The 20961-nt window shown below is 38.5% G+C and overlaps 1 protein-coding gene across 1 annotated transcript in view; it reads right to left on the bottom strand.

Moving 5' to 3' along the window:
• ipo11 (importin 11) overlaps positions 1 to 20961 on the bottom strand; it is a 172428-nt gene that overhangs the window by 34248 nt on the left and 117219 nt on the right. The window contains exons 28-29 of the mRNA XM_030060129.1: positions 16693 to 16788; positions 14064 to 14148 (exon numbers count right to left, since the gene is read on the bottom strand). Of these exons, the coding sequence (XP_029915989.1) occupies positions 14064 to 14148; positions 16693 to 16788 (181 nt within the window). The remainder of the gene's footprint in view (positions 1 to 14063; positions 14149 to 16692; positions 16789 to 20961) is intronic.

The raw sequence follows: 20961 nt of genomic DNA, 5'->3' as shown, positions 1-20961 counted from the left end.
TGGAGAAACTCTCTGATGTTGCCTATCCTTCTTTTTGTTTGATGATGCTGGCCTTGGAGATAAAGCATATGAATCAAACGGTGCATTATGTACTATAGCCCAAACAGTCCATCAGTCACCCTAGTCTATTTGTCTGGAACACTGAGATCAAAGCGAGGTTCCCATACAAATCCCAGACAAGACAGAGTGGAACAGTCAGTGGTTTTCAAAACACCTCCCATTCTTCTTTATAGACAGCAGGTCACATTTAGGGACAAATCAGAAGGCAGCAGTGCAGTATTCAGGCTGCCTGTCCTACCACAGGGACTTTAAATCTTTTGGTAGCACCCAAGCAGACAGGCTCTGAATGAGATGATGGATGAGGAAGACTGTTGGGCTGAAACAACTACTCAAGAAGTCTTAGGATAAACTATCACTGACAGATGCTTCCCTTCTGTTTTATGCCCACTGAAATGTTAAGATAAATAAACAATTTTGATTTTTCTAAGCTTTTCTTATTTTCCTTTTTTTGTTTTTTAAACAATGACACATTATGTGACATAAACAGTGTGTGTGGGTGGGGAGGGGGATTCACCTAATTATGAAATGTCATCTGGTAGGAGACTGACAAGTGCTCGAGGGAATCTATGACTTATTGAGCATTAAAAAGGCTTTCCAACACAGTCCAAGAGCTAGTACACTTTCCCCCCATTTTCTGTTCCAGTGGCAAAACTTCAATGACCTCCATCACTTGTGGGCATGGCATCAAAAGGATGTTTTGATCCCTACACAATATTTCATAAGACCTTCAATAACATCATTTGCTTTATTTAGAGGTCCTGCTTGGACTCCAAACGATCTGGGTGACATTTCATGTGCAGCATTTTAAGAGCCACAGTCTCATAAAAACAGAACATGGGACCTATATACAGTATGCTGCAGTAAAGATTTAAGATTTAAATTTTACAGTTTGGGAAACAGGTAGGAGAGCTAAAAGGCTCTGACCCTGCTTAGAATATTGTACAGGGAAACCTGTGAAAAGCCAAACCTGGACACTCATAAACAGACGTGCATGAACACATACAGACACACAAAGGCAGACAGACACGTGCATGCACAGAACAGATGACTGAAACTAAGACAACAGGCGACACAACAAACAATCATCAACTGACATCAAACGTCTATGCAATTATATTGATGTAAAAAGGCATTTCTCATTTATTAGCTGAAGTAAGAACTTTACTATATATGGAGCTATTCAGAAGAAAAAAAAAATGCAAATCCAGCTTTAAAGTTTGCTGTTGAAGAGTCTGCTTGAGGATACATGACAGCCATTATCAAAAAAAACAAAAAAAACAAAAAAAAAAAAAAACAAAAAAACATAAATAGATAAATAAATGCTTCAAGTTCAGGGTCAGAGTAATTACATATGCCAGGAGAACAACATGATTGTTCTCCTTGGCACTTCTAGTTTCTCGTTCAGGAACACAAGACAGACACCTGGGCTCTGTCTAAGCCCTTTAATAGTCATCCAGCTGACTGAGTGCTGTGAATGGGCACAGATCCTCTCAGCACTAAAAAGTCAGATATCAATCAACACTAGAAAACAGCAGACATATTTATGAGCCCACACAAACCATAAATCCATCCCAGGTTGTCAGCCATCTTTCTGATTCCTCAAACCTCCTCTATCATCTGTCAGAATCAAAGTTTTTTTCACTCCATCTTCCACACTGTCTACTCACCAACCCCTCCCACTTTCTAACTAATAATAGTTTGCATAGGCTGTGTCATACTGAGCCAGAAGAAAAAAGAAAAAAAAAAAAAAAAACCTGAGCATTTATCCTCTCCTCAACTCTATCTCCCTCTGTTCTTCTTGTGGGCTCATCCGTGGTTCACAATAAGAAAAAAGGTGGACTAACTGGTTCATCATATTGTTCCTCCTAATGGGGGGACCTGGTGTCACCCACATCACTGGGCTCTAGACATCCACTCCATTAGCACACTTCTGCTATGCCTCTGCTTCACCCACCAGCCACGGCAGTCCTCATCCATGCAACAACAATGTGGAGAAGCTCAACAACCATTTTTAAGCCCTGACTGAATCTCTACTGGACAACAAATAGCAATCTCTGACCTTCACACCATTCCCAGTTTCAGTAATGTGAAGTTTAGTGGCATCCTTCAACTGCACATCTGGTTTAATGGCTACAGCTGCTCCATGGGCATTCCTTCTGTCTGCAATTTCTCCTCATTATGGAATAAGCACTAACTTTGAACTGACTGGGAACATTTGCACTTACTATAAACAAACTTAGTATGCAACATGAACCTCACACTGAAGTCATCCATGGCCACTACAGAGTGAGTGACTGAGTCAGATACTTCAAAATCACTCAATGCTGAATCTGAATCTTTCTGAAATTTCTGTATTAACAAATAATAGGCCCTGTGTTAATGCCTTTTCACCTTGTAAGAACCTCGGTAACCTCATTTGGCTTTGAACTGAAAACCCTACCCCTCCTGTGCCACATAATGTTTTGCTTGTGCTACTTGCAAAATTAGTCTTGATTGCCAGATCAATGTCAAATAAGACCTTCATTTTAAACAGTTTTATTGTATCCCATTATTTGGACTTCTATTCCTCACTAAAACCTGGTAAAGGTCTGGTGTATATGGCCAACTTACTGAACTGAACCCAGAAAACTATGGTACTTTCAATTTCATCAGGTTTCATCAAGTTTTGAATAGACCAAGATTCTTCAGATTTGTTTTTTTATACAAAGCATCAAAGATATGCCCCTTCTTGAAGCCTGAATCCAGCCCTTGTGAATGGCCCACGTTTTCGAGTTATGTGGCAATTCCTGAGCTCTGGGACTGCTCTCAGTCCTGGGGCTGAATTTGGCCAGAATCTGTGCAAGATCCCTGCGTGGCCGGTTGACAAATACTCTGATGATGTCTTCACTTCAGAGCAGTAAACATTGTGACGGCCATGAAAAGTTGTTACCATGTTAGGCAAGGCAAGGCAAGTTTATTTATATAGCACAATTCAACACAAGGTAATTCAAAGTGCTTTACAGAAACATTAAATGCAACAAGACGCATTTTAAAACAATAACAGTCAATAAAAAAGGGAAATAGAAATTTAGAATGATAGCAATAATGAAATACAGTAACATAACATAACAACAGGCTCAGTACACTGTCTGAGCTAGACGGCCAAGGGCCCAGGGTGCGATAGGCCTTATCACCCCTGCGGCTCCTTGCCACCAAAAAGTGAACTAGACAAAATTTGAGTTCAAATCAAAACCGGCTCCGTCAGAGATTTCAGCTAGGATCTTTTGTCCCTGGTTCTGAACCATCTTGAATTTGAATGAAGCTTACCAAGCTAATTTACCAAGCTAATTTGTCGCTAAAAACTCACCTTAATATTCCATGGTTGATTTGGCTCTGTTTTAATTCACTATAATGGTAAAAGATGAAACTGTTTAGTGTGTGGTTAGAATGTTTTTTCAGGGAATCAATATGGCGGTGTCACAAAAAAAGACGTCAGGTCGCAGGCTTTGACAGATTGTGTAGCATATGGGTAAGTTACTGCTTGTTGGTATTCTGTTAAAATGTACAGAGTAATTTTTCATATGGGCAATTCATTTACATTTTATTATCACATGGTCTGTAAATAAAGTTCACTTTATTTACAGAGCACTTTCGCACAAAACAACAAATTTGTTCCAAAGTGTTCTATAGAAATGGAGACAAACTGTATGTATTACACAATTCAGTTAAAAGTCAAGGCAGAAATGTGATATAATATTCATTCTTTGATGTGAAATTCTTAGACATTTTTAGCATGTCAGCTACTGCAAAAACCTTTCTGCATATTGATGTAAAAAACTCTAATAGCTAAGTAGAGTTTACATGAAGGCAATTAAAAACCAATTTGCCAGCACTTTATCAATATGGGGATGCACAAGGGTATCATATCTCCACAACTAATGCTAATGTTCTTATCTAATGCGTAAGTTATGAGTGTAAATTATGATATGATGGTTTGCAGTCCAAATAACTTACTAAAATATTAAATGAAATGACCTTGCTACTCATCAATGTCATCTCAGATGATGATGATGATGATGCCATGATTTACTATAGTTGAGAACAGCAGACTCCACAAGCCTCCATAGCATTGGGGGATGTGCTTGGAAAAGGAAGGGGCGGGGGGTAGTGTTGTTTTGTTGCATTCTGCCCTGTTACCATTAGATGCCGCTAAATCTGGCACACTGTTCCTTTAAGGAGTGTATTAAGGGCGCCACATATTCAGCTGATTAGATGTTATGGGTAAGGCAATTCCATATATACGGGGCAACAACAGCAAAAATTGGACCACATTTCGATTTTGATTTATAGCGTGGAGCAGTTAAAAGACCTTGATTTGTGGACCTATGGGATCTGTATCTACAGTATGGACAGATCCTTTAGAAAATGTATAGAGGAGCAAGACCTTGTAGGGCTTTACAAGCAAACAGCATGTTTCAATGCAATTACACACCTAAATGTGAGCCAGTGCAGATGGCAGGAAAGTCTCTCTGAAAGAGCCTGATCTTAGATTTGAATCTTTGTAATATAAGATTAGATGAAGATTTGACATCCCTAATTCTGCTTTGTTGTCTAAATTGTTAACTCAACTGAGCTGCTGTTTGTTTAACAGCTTGTTTTTAATATCTTGTTTTTTTAATTGCCTGTTGAGCTGTACATTTTACATGATTCAATCTTGTAATCAAAGTCAGAAAATTAATAAACAAGATGATCCCTTTGTCTTTGTCTCCTTGAAATTATCGTAGATAAGCATTCAAAGATGGTGCGTCTCTCTCCCTTCAATGAGAGAGTGAGAGTGAGAGAGCGAGACAGAGAGAGAGAGAGAGAGAGAGAGAGAGAGAGAGAGAGAGAGAGAGAGAGAAAACGAATATTCTTGATCTCTGACATTTTGTCAGACAAACCTAATTCGGTTGCAACTAGCACTTACCCCCCTCCCACACAACAAGACAAAGAAATCCAATACCGCATAATATCTCCCCCAACAAACACAAATCCACAAATGGAAGGGCGACTCCTGGGACTGTCCAGCAGTGAGAGAATTGTGAGATAAATAGCGTGAGTGAAGAGCAGTGAGCTGGGTAACTTCCCAGTTATCCCTCTGTTCAGACTGTTCATCTTTTATTCACGATGGCAGGCTCCCACAAGGAAGCAGCAAATCTCCACACCAAACAAGACAAAACAGCACAATCACAGAAACATCACCTGCAGCTAAAGAGACACACAGGACACAGCACCTACAGCACGAAAAGGCACTAGGAAAGATGAATGATGGAGAAAAGAATGGTTTAAAGGATGAAGCTGAAGAAATAGAACAGAAGGAAACGAAGGACGGAAGGCATGAAGGAGAAGATGAAGGAGAGAGGGAGGGGAAATCATTTTAAAGCATGGGGGAGGTAGCAAAGGGTGCAGTAAGGGTGAAATGGAGTAGGCTGGGGGGGGGGGGGGGGGGTAAGGGAGAGAGGAAGCTATTGAGGGACCAAAGATTGCCTAATGAAGAATTTGTTTGAAAGAAAGTTGGAAGGAAATGTTGGAATGTGTTTGCTGCTTCTGTTTATGTATTTTACATGTTAGTGTTTTCTAATCCAGCATTCCCTGTTGCATGTTTACTCTTGCATACCTGGTACAATTAAGGACTACAAAATTTTATGCCAGCCCTGTTCAGTGTGTTTCTGTTGCTAAACCAATCAGTATTAAGCCCTGGATCAGGTGTGTACAGTTGGGGCAAAAAATTGCATGCTGGAGACTCAGTTTTAATGAGCTTTGAATCTAGTAGGACTTTGCTGTGCTTTCTCTGTGTGCCTGATTTTAGTTAGAAAGATTTTTTTTTAGTGGTTTGTAACTTTTTTTCTTTATGAGTAAAGAAATAGTTTTTGCTCTAATAGCAGGTCCCTTTGTGTTTTTTGGCATACTGATGATACTACAACACATGGCAACACTAAACTAATAAACTGCTACTAAGACTTTAAATCAGACTTGTATTATGCATCTTTACGTGTGTTGTCGGCAATGTACTGTCAAGGTTTTCTGCAATTACACTGATTATCAAGACAAAGCAAAATGTAACCACCTAGGAGGTTTGGTGTCATGCACTCATGGGGGAATTTTTTTTTATCACCAACTTTATTTTGGGGTGTATTCATGTTGGACATCTTGATTTGACTGAAAATACACAGTATTTTACGTGTTCATCTGAAAAAACAGTTTCGTTTATTTTCTATTTTAACAATATTATGAGTAGCAGTAGCCTATGTAAGAAATCACTCAGTATTTATTAGAGAGATGAATAGGTGCTACACTAGGGAAATTAAAGCCTAAATCTCAGGGGACTGGGATTACAAATAATTTATCACTGAATGCAAGCACATGAAACAACTAGTAATAATTTTTTTAAAAAATAGACATAAAACATTTTGACTTCTTGTTTCCTTTCAACATACCATCATCAGGGTTACTGATTAATTAATAATTTTGTTTTCACACTGAGAAAACAAACTGCTCCTGAACTGGCACAGCACAAAAGGAATGTGTGTACAGAATTCTGACACATAACCACAAGACTCCTGACATCAATATCAAATTGATCAGATTAAAGAGAATATCTTGCATTAAGAACAAAAAATCCTCAATTGCATGGAGAAATTACTGCATTTCCTGCCAAGTCTTTGTTTAACTATAATTAGAGTGTCTTTGGAAAGCTGTCCTAATATTGGTGACCATGCATTACTTGAAAAGAAAAGACTTTAAGACATTATTTTTACTGCAATAGAAATTTGTCCTTGGCTTGAAGATTTTTGGCTTGGAAACATAAAACACTCATAAAGAAAACAGTATCTGAGGATAAATTAATCTCAATATGTATTTTGTAAAAAGTTTATGATCCAGGTTGTCAACTGAATTGATGACAAGTGGGCACTCTGTCTGCCAAAATCACCTGTAGACTAAATGGGATAGGTGTGGTACATAAGGTTTCCATGGCAGACTGTTGTGATAGCTCCAGTGCCTCTAGTTTGTTTTTAATTGTTTTACTATTTTCTGTTTTTTAATATTTCTAATACTTTTAGCCTTTCTTAGATGTTTGTTGTTTGTTGTAGGAACACTTCTACCGGCTTGAGGCAATGTGTGGACCAGTAGAAGCTGCATTATTTAAACACAGGACCAGCTGACAGCATTACGAGTCAGCCGTATGATGGGGGGAGAGGATGGAGAGCAGCTGAGAGGTTGGCGCACTCTGCTATCCCTTCTATCATCATGGTGAATGTGAGAGCACTAGCTAATGAGATGGATGAGCTAGAGGTGTTGACAAGGAGTCAGAGGGAGTTTCGGGAATACCGCATCATGTGCTTCAACGTGACACGGCTGCACAAACACATTCCAGACTCAAGTGTGACCATCGATGGCTTTCTGGCTGTGTAGGCGGACAGAGACAATCGGAAGACTGGGCAGCCTGTGACAGAGGACGCCGTCCAGGCTTCAGTCCCTCTCATCTACTGCACAAAACCATGGAGAGGCACAAGAGCACGTTCAGCAGGAGACTCAGAGTGGCACGGTGTACCACTGAGCAGAGCCGCTGATCCTTACTCACTGCCCATCAGACTGTACAACTCTGCTCTGGACTGATATACCTCCAAACCCCTTTGTTCATCTTTTTATTGTGATATTGCCTTTGTGATATTTTAACTGCTGCAACAACATATTTTCCCCTTCTGGGAATCAATAAAGTACTCTGTACAAGTAGATCAGTCAGGCCATACACACACTTTCACTTGCTTGTATGACTTTGACCATCTTAACGACACACACAATATCACCGCCCCCAGTCTTCTGCCTCTCTGAAATTGAAATGATGGAAATTCGTTGTGATGGAAAATTGTAATCCCTGCTCACATCTTCCAGACTGCTTGTGAATTCACATCACAAAGAAAAGAGCAGGAACAGCTGAACCATGTAAAGCCATGCTATTTGCTTCTATTAATACGCGGACAATGAGAAGTCAAGATCTGAATTCACAAACACTCTCACAATGGGAGCACGTAAACTAATAAAATTTTGAACTGAGACGATTGACACTGATGAGGTCATGTTAACTTCCCTTTGGGCCAACATAGCTCTTAGTTATGTGCATAAGCCCACCATATTACAATAAAAAAAGCTGTAGCTCAGACACAGTTCAGGACTGATAGGCATAAACATTAGTAACAGATAAGGCACTTTGCAGCTAATCCAGCGCAGCCTGTTAACAAGACATACAAGGACCAAAAACACTGCTTTTATGTTTCCCTAAAATACATAGAGGCAACACAGACATCATGTTGAATATTGGTATATTAAAACATTTAATTTAATTTAGAATCTAAGCTGTGACTAAAAAAAGTCCAGATATTATAATAAGATCCCAAATGAGTAGAAAATTATTCTGCTCCCTAAATGATCAAGATTAATAATGCTGATTAATAGTAATCACAACTGTAATTGTCCTGCACACTATCATTTGTTACAATTTAAGTGTTGCCAACAAAAAGGAAGATAAAGAAATGAGAACAAATTAGAGAAAGTAGCTAACACAGGACACAATGTGTTGTACTACTGCTCATTTTGACAACTCATTTGACCGTGACAGAGAAAATCCTCAAATCTAGAGACAGAGAAAAACTATCTTGCCACTGCTGTGCCACGAAGACAGCTCATCTTCTTGGTTATGTTTGAGCTCTTCTGATAATGAAAACCATTATGGAGAGCTAATGGTAGGACCGGGTAGATTTGTACTCCCATCTAAATAGGCTGCTGCAACATTTTTATTACAGCCATAAAGCGAGCAACTATTACATAACTAGAACTGAGAACACAGTGTCAGAGCTAATGTGGCTAGGAGGGGTGGGCTTTGAGGGGGGTGGAGGTTGTGATGGTGTTTGTGTGTGTGTGTGTGTGTGTGTGTGTGTGTGCGGGGCAGGAATAAATTCCTAACCTGCCTTCCTAGTGGTTTAAGATGGGTGATTGTGTGAAATTAAGTGTGACTGTCTGACGAGGTTCAGCGGGAGGACAAGGCTGAGACAGCTTTGATGAGTTGAAACATTATCACTTCAGGCAAAAAAATCGCACCCACCTCCTGTGCCTTTGGAAGCAGAACACAAGGCAACCACCATGGTCCAGATATAACATCTATGAGTTGGAGCGCTTCCATGACCTAAAAATGGCATTTCTGTTGAGATTTGTTAATGTTTTTCATCTCAGAACAGCTGAACTCCAGTTGGGCTTGCATTCTTTAAGTGACCGTACAACGTATAGACATATAAATAAATTAATTAATTAAAAACATAGCTATTCTAGAAATTCCATGACTGGCGTGAGCAAAATTAAAGTTTGGCAAAGTGTTGGGTTGTATAGTTACATGAGTTTGCGCGTCCAAAATGGTGGGTGCTAATCCACAATACAGTATTTCTATCTTTCCATTTATTTCCAAAGTACAACAAAACAGGTCCCAAAATAACACTTTTAGCACATAAATGAACATGAACAAAGCATATTATGTCAATAAAACTACCTGCTGGAACTACTTTCCAATTTGAATAGGGAAAAAGCACAAGAGTCATTTAAATCCCTGAAAAATGTGTACTGCGATTGCTGTTTTCTATATTGGCTTAATCCACATTGTTCATGTTTGTTTATGTGCTGAAAGTGTTACTATGGGAGGTGTTGTGCCACTGGAGAGATGGAAATGTAGAGACAGAAATACAGTATTCTGGATTAGCAGTCCAGGGGAGCACAGAGCAAGTAACAAGGATATTTTGCCACCATGGATTCATAATAAATAGTTTATTAGTCATCACTCATTAACAAACCTAAAATGCAATCCTTAATGCTCATCCTTAATGTTATGATTTTAATGATTGAGCAATGACTAATTCATGATTAAACAACTACTGACATTACATTGTTTAATTGTTTGAATAAACCGAATAATACTAAATGGCTGATCAGAACTTTGGCTATGTTTATGTGCAGAATGTGTAGTTTCAGAGATGTTTTGAATGAAGCTGAAGCAGCGGAGGGCAGAGGATGAGCTTATTTTCGGGTCGCGACAGAAATTTAGAAAGCTCAAACCAAGCGATAACAGGCTGGCTGTAAATTGTATGGAGGAAAGAAGACCCACAGTGATGACTCACACATTGCAAGGGGTCATTTTACTGGAAAATAATCATGTAATATTGCTTAATGTAGCTTTAAGATAAACAGCCTGGAATTTATAGCAGCTGTCACACAAGTAAGAGTCACCTACAGAGCACAGTTTTATTTCAAAGAATATTCAGGACAAATTTATCATCAAGAAGCACACACACAAAAAAAAAAAAAAAAACAGACAAATATAACATCAATTCATTTAATGTAACAAGATGCCATCAGTGCAATGGAGTAATACACCTGTCTCTACTGATCTTGACTTATAGCTGGACTGTAACCTGTTTGGATTTTGGGTTGGTGGTTGAACTTGAATAGATCATGTCTACTTGAAAATCCACCCAGAATAATGTTAGCTTTGAGATTTTGCATGATATAGTGGGAGGTACAGAAATGGAAGCAACTAATACTTCTTTTGACTGTTTAGAGACTTCTTCAAAGCATTTACAATAATAGCGGCCCTCTCTGACTCTGACATTGATGCTGCTGCTTTTACAAACAGTCATGAACTTCTACAGTGAACTAAACAAAAGTAACATGATACAGGACCTGTAACTCTACTGCAACTTATCCTGGACATACCTCCTCTTGCTAAATCAATTGAGCATTATGTGCAATATGATTGGAACATTCATGAAACACAAGTTTGCATTTAACTATCTGCTACCCAAAGTAACTTTTGTAATCCATGCATTTACAGGTTAGCTTATTTCTCCAGGTGTCTACTTTTTAGGTGACCAATAACGACTGATGAAGCTGATAGACACATTTAATTCTCTGTATGCAACACACCTTGCAACACTAAAATAAACTTATTAATAAATTACTGGTGTAATTTACCAACCACATTACTGATTTAATTAGATGTCAGTTATTGCCATAAACTGTTGATTTCACAATGAATTTATTTATAATGACAATTCACAATTTAATTGTTTTGATGTGCATGCTCTAATTTATGATGACCTTTTACAGATATTTATGTGTATGTGTATTTTAATTAGTCCTGATATTTACTCCATTCATATACATAGTATCAATATCAATCACAAAATAGTATGTGTTCTCTCTCACAGAAACAAACAGGGAATTATTTAATATTCATCCAGTTAGGGCCAGCAAGTAACTTCACAGCATGCCAAATCATTTATTCACACTGCCAGCAGAGGTGATAATGGTTTCCTCGCCTAATGTAGGAAAATAAAAGGTATGCTAGTGTATCACTATGGCAACACATTTAATAAAAACAGCTACGCACAACACCCAAGAGTATTTTTTTCCCGTCTGGTTATTTCTTTACTAGTTACCATTTTTCACTTTTCATCCTTCTGTCTAGTCCCGTCCTGCCACTCTGTTTTATCAGGGCCCACTGTGAGCAGGTGCCCTTAACTAAGGGAATGACAGCCAACAGGGCTAAATTTGAAAAAGGTCTAATCACTGTAATGTTTACATCTGTTTTTACTGGAGGGATGTGACTGTGAAAATGCCAACAAAATTAGGCTTAAAAAGATTAGGAAAATGTCAGTGTCTACACTCTAAACAGTTAATTTTTAACTACTTTGTTACTTTGTTACTTTTCAACGCTACATACCGTAGTAATGACATTACATTTTAGCACATCAATACATCTTGTGTTGAAAAGTAACACAGAAAGAAGAAGTGTTATAATGACACATCCTGTTTTACTGAGTGCTTGTAAAGAGAATTGCTAAGCGTATTCTCTGCCATCACTTGGAGAACGAGCCAGTTATTTAATCAAAAGTTTCCCACCAGTGTCCCAAAGAAACTTAATTTTGTGAGTGTCGTGAGATTGAAAGGGATGCTTTTACACCAAGAACATGTGGTGAGCAAGTCTGTCTTCTCCTTTCTTGGCTATAAGGACTACAGATATAATCACTGTTTTTATTTCACTTCTAAATTTGTGTCAAAGGATAAAAGATGATGACATATTATGCTAGGACTTAACTGGAATACTGTCCGGAGGCTGGATACATTGAAACTTGAAGCTGAAAAATTTGCCAAAGCATTTATATTAAAATGCTTTTCGCACAAATGTGTCTGTATACTGTGCGATAAAGGAGGCCAAGTGTCATCACTAAACGAAGGAGTGGATGCAGTACAGAGACAGTCGTAGAACACTATTTATCATGAGACCGCACTAAAACAAAAAGTGCCCTCTGTCTCTTGGCAACTCTTTCAAACAAGCCTGCACATACACACATGCATGCGTATGCACAGACAGGCACACACCCGCCAAGGACATCAGACATAAGAGAGCCAAAACGCAGCCAGTAAATGTTTGAGAATGTCACGGGTCTCTTTCCTCATTAACTTTCTCTTCAAACAGAAAACTGTCACATGTTCACAAGCGTGCACGCACACACACACACACACACACACACACACACACACACACACACACACACACACACACGCATACATATATTAAGGGGCAGAGAGAGGTGCGACCAATAGTCTCCTCTACTCTATTCCCTGGAGCAAAAAGTCAGGGTCTGGGCTGAGGTGATAAGTGCTCTGGGATACTGCCCAGGAAAAACACACACACACACACACTCACTCACTCACAAAAGCAGCCAATGAAAATATCAGAAGATAAATATTTCTGTTTCTTCATTCAAACACTTGAGCAAACTCAAGTTCATATACAGTGCACCCACACTATCGTCAAGTCCATCCACTCACACATGCAGTAAAACATGCACACTCACACCAACATCATAATTAAATGACCAATTTCAATGAGCTACCACAGTGTGGGCTCAAGTAGCAGGGGAATGCATGCTCTTATACACATCTCACTGTGCTCCTTAATTAGCAGTCACCCCCTGCTGAGGGTCACATGCAGATATCCAAGAACATGATTAGTCTCACTGACTTTTAGCACAAATGGACAGAGAAAGGAAGGGGAGAAGGAAGACGAAGGAGAATGCAGGAAAGGGATGAAGAAAGTTGTTAAGGACAAAGGAAGGTGAGGGGATATAGTAGTTCTGTGTGCAAAAAGTAGCTTCTCCCTGGCACATGCATGCTTCCACTGATTTTGCTACGTGTCTGCATCCTCCACCTGACAAACTGTAGCAATCAATTGCCATAAGCACCGTCTCTGAATATGTCTCTGAACCTAGCTAACAAGTGTAGGAAGTAAGTAAGTAAAGTTATATTCCAATATCACCAATGTCAAATCAGGGTTATGACATGCTTTCCAAAAAAAAAAAAAAAAAAAAAAAAAAAGCAGAAAAGAGAAAAGTAAAAAGAAACATAAATGTCTAGGAACTTAGACAGAAAATAAACAGTACACATATATTTACATATTGCTGAAATAAACATAAAAGCCACAAAAGCACATGAGACATAAAAAAATAAAAGCAAGACAGGCACATCAGCTATAAAAACCATGAAAAGCAAGAGGGTGAAAATAAGTCTTGACAAATTTTCTAAAAGTGCTTGTAGATTCATCTTTCTCCTTACAGCAACTTGCTGGAGTCAATTTTTTTCTGTGCTCAAAACACTGATCTGCATTTTTGTTGAGTGTTTAATTCCTGTTTTGATATATATGTTGCCAGTGTAGCATTAAGGACAACACAAGGAGCCATAAACAACTATGCTTGTGATTAGAGAACAGAAGAAAGACACTTCAGTAAAAAGAACAAAAAGTGTTACATAACACAAGCAATTACTTTAAAATCTAAAATGAGGACAGAACACAAGAAGAAGCATGTTCTGGTGATTGCAAAAATTGAATTTGTACTGAAGGGTGCTTGTGTGTGTGTATGTGTGGGCTGTGTTTGACTCACCAGTTTCTTCCTCTTGTCCTGCTCGGTAGGTGGCTCCTCATCGTCACTCAACTTGGGCTCCTCAAAATGGCTCATTAGCATGCAGCTGCAAACACAATAATATTCAACTCAATATTAATAATCTCATACAAACCTGCACAGCAGGATACAATTTCAGTCTAGGCAGTATGAACAGACACGCACGCACGCATGCACGCACGCACACACGCACTGTTCACACACAGACATTTGTGTACTCTTACACCACAGACATATAGGCACACACAGAATAGCTGAAACCTCCTGGCACTTTTGAAGCCACTTCTGCCTGATATTCACATTGGTTCATCTGCATGCAGAGAGGAGCACAACTAGGTAAATCTTTGCTCTGTCCAAAAGTCTGTCTATAGTCTGTATCTATGGCTCTGAGAGAAAAAGAGAACATCTACCTATGCAAGCACAGCCTTTTAAACAACAACTAATGAATAGAGACATACAGTGCAGAGCTGCATACTTAGCAACATAAATTAGCATATTATTGTTTATATACAAATAAGCTTGCATGAACAGGTGATGCTGGGAGTGGTCTTCGGGGTCATCTATCACGTTGCACTTGATAGCGATCAGAGATTCTTATGAAAATATCAGTTTCCAAGCTCAATCTCTCTTTCTCACATACACAATATACAACAGCAAATGAAAGTGCATAATAAATAAAGACAACTTTCATAATGCCACAGATAAGGATGCATGATTCAACACTGAGATGATCAAAAATCATCCAAGAGTGAATTTACGTGGAAAAACTAATACTTGATTCATGTGTGTATAATATATGCAACAAGGGCTGGGCAACACAGATACTGGGCTAAAACATATCACAATATTTTTCATATATTTGATATTACTTGATGGTATTTTCCAAAATAAATTCCACAATGAAAATACATCATTTTATCACATAAGTCAGCCATGGTTCTTCTACTCCATTCAGACTGTTTGCACAATGCTAAAAACATAAAACTGAATTATAATTAGTAAATAAAAATTTTGAAGATTGGATCACAAACATAAATTTTCCCTAAATTATGTACAACCTATTTTCAAGAAATGAGCTTGTAAATGTTTAAGTCAGGGTGCAGCTTTCATTCAACAGTCTTTGATTATGTGCCCTGCAAAATGTTTACAACACTGCTGCAATGTGCAATTTGTTATATTCCTTTAGCAATGTGTATTTGAAATATATATTAGAAAAAAAAGCAATACATTATCAATGACAAAAGTATTCTAAAAATACAGAGTTCACATAAATTAGGCATCTATTTTAAGGTATACCATATTTTAAAGTAAACTGTTGCTAGGTCCTATATCAAACCATGTAGTAATTACAGGCTGCATACAAGTAGACATATTTTGAATCAGCCTAATTTTGGAGAAGAAAAAAATATGTTGACAAATGACTCACTTTTCACTATAAAACTGGAGCACTACTCTGAACTGGCCCGGCAATTGGCAGCCTACCTTCCCTAATTTGTCCGTGATGGCAGCAAACACTTTCATTCTCATTGCATGCCACACAAGAACAATTCCAAAGAGCTTATACCAACAAAGGAATAACTCAAGGCCGCTGTGTTACTTTGAAACTTTATTTAATTCCTAAGCACAGCCTGAAAGATTACAACAATACCCACTGTTCGATGTCTCAGTTGACTGCATTTATAAACAGTGTAGGAAGCTGAGACAAAACTAATTTCCATCAACAAACATTTCAATCTGTCAAGAAGCACAACAGGGAATCCAAACAAGTCTGCTTTCAACAGCAAATATAAAACACATGTATACTACACCCAAACTTTTGCACCCAACTCTTTTTGCCCTGGGGCATCTTGAGAGGTCTTGATTTTTGTGACAGAGCAAATTAATGGAAACGAAGTGTCGCCCAGTTAGCATATGCTACTGTAAGACATGAGTGCCAACGTCCGAGGACAAACATCTGGAAAGAACAGCGGTGGGGGCTGAGCAGGCTTGAAGAACAGGGAGGGGGGGCAAGAGTCAAAGTCTCCTCCAAGAGAGAGCCAATGTCCTCCAGGCCATTTCACAGGCCATTACTCGCCTCAGATTGGCAGAGCCAGCAAAAGGTAAGCTGTCAAATTCTGCCACTCAGCATCCCTTGGGCCAGTCTCCATCATCCACAGCTACAGGATAGTTGTGTCTTAACAACTCAAACCATTCTTCAGAGATTTGGTTTTGATGTTACGTTTCAGCTTTTTGTCTTTGCTTGCACTGCTTGAAAGCAAAATGTTTCCTTGTAAACTTCCAAAATAAATGTTCCAGCTGTCTTCATTCATCATACATGAGCTTTATCAAAACTGGAATCTTAATTTCTCTAATTACTTAAACTGTTGAGAAGAATGTCGACTGTCATTTTAAATTCTAGTGGAGATCCCAAGTCTCCAAAAACACCCAATATGTCCTGCTTAACTGCAGGGAAATGCACGCAAAATGATGCACAAGATATCGTGATATTTTCTGTTAGATGCAGTGGTGTAGCCTGTGGTTTGGACTGTATGCTTTAATGATATTTGTAATTACATCTGCATCAGTTTCCTGTCTTTCTATAGCAGGGCTCTCTGAGAACATGGAGACTTACTCTTTGAATGTGCCTGTGTCAGGATCTTCTGTCATCACATCATGTAGTGCCTCCACACAGATGTTGATGATGCCACAGAACTTGTCCTGGATCACACTAACACAGAGAGACAACATAGAAACATCATCAGAGAGAGTGGGAGAGAGACAAAGAGAGAGAGAGAGAGAGAGAGAGAGAGAGAGAGAGAGAGTCTGAGCTGTTCCTGAGCAAGGGGCATTTATTCCATCCACATCCAAATTGCATTGATTGTTTTTCTTTATCTCATGGCCCTAAAACCATCATCCAATTATCCTTACTTAACATATATAAAATCAAGGCAAACTGTCTGGTTATATATGAAGTGTCCAAACATTTTGCCGTATGAAAATAAAAAAATCTAGGCTCGTTGTGTTTACACATGGGCTTCCAGTAGAGGAATCTCACTGACAGAGTCTCCAGTTACACGATGTGACAGCTTCTGAGCTTCTTCCAGAAAAGCATTGTCGAGCCAAGCCCTGCCTGTTGAACTTGAGGTCCTTAAACATGCTGTCTTGCAACACCCACCCATACTTGGAGACAGCCAGCAGTCATTAATGAATTATTTGAGTCACTCTTTGAAAGGGCTGGAAAGGGAGTGGGTTGGCCCATGTCAGTGAAAAGAATAAAAAGACAGGGTGGAAAAGAATAGAAATAGAGTTAGTGTGTGGGTGTGGGCACGGAAGCCTCAAAGGTTTTATCAAACGCATGAGTACTTGGATGGATAGGTACACCCTGGGCAATGCCGCATCAAGTTCACGAAGCATGAAGTCTGGCAAAGAATGGAAAATCGATGCATGACAGACATATAGCATGCATACAAACATAGACTTATCTCCATCTCTTTGGCGTGGGTGGCTTTTCCCTTTGCACTGCTGATGTATGCTCTCATAAACATTGCTAGCAATATTGGCATCAATATTAACATCATGTGAAAAACTAAACTATACTACAAAAGGGACTCTTCTTGCACAGCTTGTGAATATGTAATGCATTCATTTTCTACACTGCTCTGTGAGGAAGTAAATTTCTCCCCACCTACAAATATAAACACACACGCATCTTAGCAAAGTGCCAGTGCACATGATAAACAAAAAGGAGAGGCCAAATACCATACAGAAAGCTAGATACATAAGAGTCATGGGAAATCCAATATGGAAACACTCAAGACATATTTTCTTCTCTTAGTCATGTGTAAGGATACACTGGGTATGCGCAACGCATCACTGAACACCTCTGCCCACAAATTTCCTGATAATAGTCTTGACCTGGTACCTGCTGTAGCCATGGCAACCGCTAGGCACGGGCATCATATTAAAGATCCCTTATCACACATTTAAAAGTGCCTGTCAATTCTAATCCTATCCAGCCCAACACCTCTCCAGTGATTACTTTCTAATGGCTGACTAGTACTCGCTATTTGAGCCTGCAATTCAAATCAGTGTAAGTGGGAACATGATCTGAAAGCCGACCATCTGAGTACATGAACAGACCAGAGACAACAACATCATCTTCATCAGAACAAACAGTCTTCATCTAAGTCATTCTCTCTTCTTCTAGAAAGGAGATTGTAATAGAAAGGCTTGGCCTATGAGGTTTTGAGATAAAATTTTGAATGTGAGGTGCTACCCTCCAGAGATTAAGTGTAGCTCCAAATGGCTATGGAGGGATTTTTTTTAATTTTTTTTTTTTTTATATGCCTTCAGGTTGGAGAACGTGCAGGCCAGTTGTGCACATGTACGTGTGCATGATGCATTTTCGATTTTTTTTTTTAAGCTAAAGCACATTGCTTGTGACATACTGAACATGTAAAAAGAGCGTAAAGACTTGCATCACACTAAAATGAGAGTTTGAGAATTTGAAATATGCTTTTACATAGATCTCTTGCTGCTGTTTGCTGAAACTGCAGATCAACCCCATTCTGACAGAAATGGCTAGTTTTTGTAACCTTCATTCTCTGCGAAGCATGTGATTAAAACATTTTTCATGAGGTATTCAAGATAGTGTGGGGTGAGAAAAATAAACAAAATATATATAGTTCATTGGGCAGAGTATTTTTTTTAAACCCGCTGACTTGTTATATACTTCAAGTGAATCATCATTAGGTCCAATAGAACTCTACAACCAAGGAATTAAAATGTTATCAACAGCCAGTATTGTAAGTACCCCTTACTGGTTTAGACACTTGAACTGAATCTGTGATCCCCACACAGTTAAGGACCTGTCCAGACATCAGGCTGTAAATATCAAACATGTTCAATACCACTAGGGAGGCTCAAATCTGTCTGTGAGTTTATATTTTTTGTTTAGGCTGGAACTATAAACTCATGCTGCCAAATAGCCTGAGGTGAACACTGGTCTTGATCAAACCTCGGATCATGGATTCCTCTCTGACTGTTGGGATGGCAAAATATAGCGTTTATTAACCCAGTAATCCTCTAGTGTTTTCGTTTGAGGTGATTACATGTCAACAGTGTGATGCCATCTTTTACAGAGCAACTCTATATAAACATGGAAAAACACACATTCATTTACAGATGGTAGACAGCCCATAAATAGACAATAGCATCAGAAAACCAGGTATGTGTGTGTGCACACACAAACCTCATATCCTAATTTGTATGCACTATATGGCTTTTTATTGCATATGCATGCTCCGATATGTCATGTCTGCACAAAAACATATTTCACCAAAGCAAACTGAAAGTTAGAATTAGACTTAAGAACCAATCAAAACTCAAAACATGATGTATACTCAAAAAGGATACTAGCATGACCATGAATAGCGAGAATGCAAGCAGAGTAAAATCTTGGCCAATGAAGATGTGCCTACTCACTTAATAGGTCCTTTCTTCCTGGTTTGAATTGATATTTCTAAATCAAAGCTATGATGAGGAGAAACCGTACTAGACAATACACTGATACTGCAGAAATACTGAATGAGAGGTTCTGATGCACAAAGCAGTCTTCCATGAAAATGACCCCATGACTGTGCATATTTAATACAGAATGAAACTTTCTAGTGCCTTTACAATGCAAAAAGTCTAACCTTCTATTATATCATTCTATCTAAAGTTAATTTTAACTTTAGCTTCAAATGGTTAAGTGAACATTAATGCATTCAAAGAATGAAACAAAACAAAACAAAAACAAAGAAAAGGGAGCAATCTAATAAAGAATATTTTGATAAGGCAAGAAAGCAATTCTTCCTTGAGGCTATGAGCAGGTCCTGTTCATAAGAATGAGCCTGTTCTATTGTTACATAAAGGGTGAAGGGATCATTAACGCCAGGATACCTAGATTTACCTGGACAGAAAATAGGCACTTATCTTTTTATTTCCAACCCCTAGAGGTTGGAAATAAAGTTATTTGTCTGATTTCAAACCACATAATCCCCTCAACACTGACATGGAGGTGCTCCTGTAGCGGCGACTGTGGCCATCGTTAAACACCTAAACTCTGATATTTCCTCAGAAAATATCTAGATATCATCTGCATCATTTTATATACATTTCCCTGTAATTAAGACATATCTAGTAACTTTGGAGACCGGGGAGCTGCACTAGAATTTAAAATAAAGTTCTGTGGGTTTGATGAAAGCACAGCCATGCAGCTCAGACCAACCTGGTTAACAGCCTGATAATGTGCTAGTCTGTTTACTAAAATGCCTACTTCAGCCATTCTTAGCACCAGGGACAAACTCAGGAAAAAGACAACCTCTGTGTCACTTTGTGAATTTTATATAGACATACTGTAATAGGTTTATGCAACCAACTCACAGAATACCAATGAACGCTGAAGTTCTACAACCAATTTTATTTGAACAAAAAGCAATCACCTACCTAGACCAAAGATTCTCATTTCGTATTCTGAGTCTGTCCAAAAATTAACTAGCCATTAACTTTGTCATTATTATTTTTCTGATAACATTTAAGTGAGCCACTGATGAGCAAATTATTATCCCGACCACACAATATGTTAAAATAAGACTGACAGGCTGTGGTCTAAGGGTGTAAATAATAATAGAATGTCAAGTGATAGGAGGATCTTATCGCATGGCCCCATTTTAACAGATATTTAGACATATTCATATTCTTCCCTAAATACAAGGTCTTATCTCCTATCTGCTACACATATCAGCTAATTTGCAGTGCTTAAGAATTTCTCATCTAATATTATTTTTCCCAATTCATGTAATTGTATCTAGGGGCAATTTACAATAACATTATTGTTCTATTAATTAGATTTCAAAAA

Source organism: Myripristis murdjan, chromosome 9 (assembly GCF_902150065.1).
Source record: "Myripristis murdjan chromosome 9, fMyrMur1.1, whole genome shotgun sequence".
Classification (NCBI taxonomy): domain Eukaryota; kingdom Metazoa; phylum Chordata; class Actinopteri; order Holocentriformes; family Holocentridae; genus Myripristis; species Myripristis murdjan.
This window is presented reverse-complemented; position numbering and strand designations above follow the sequence as displayed.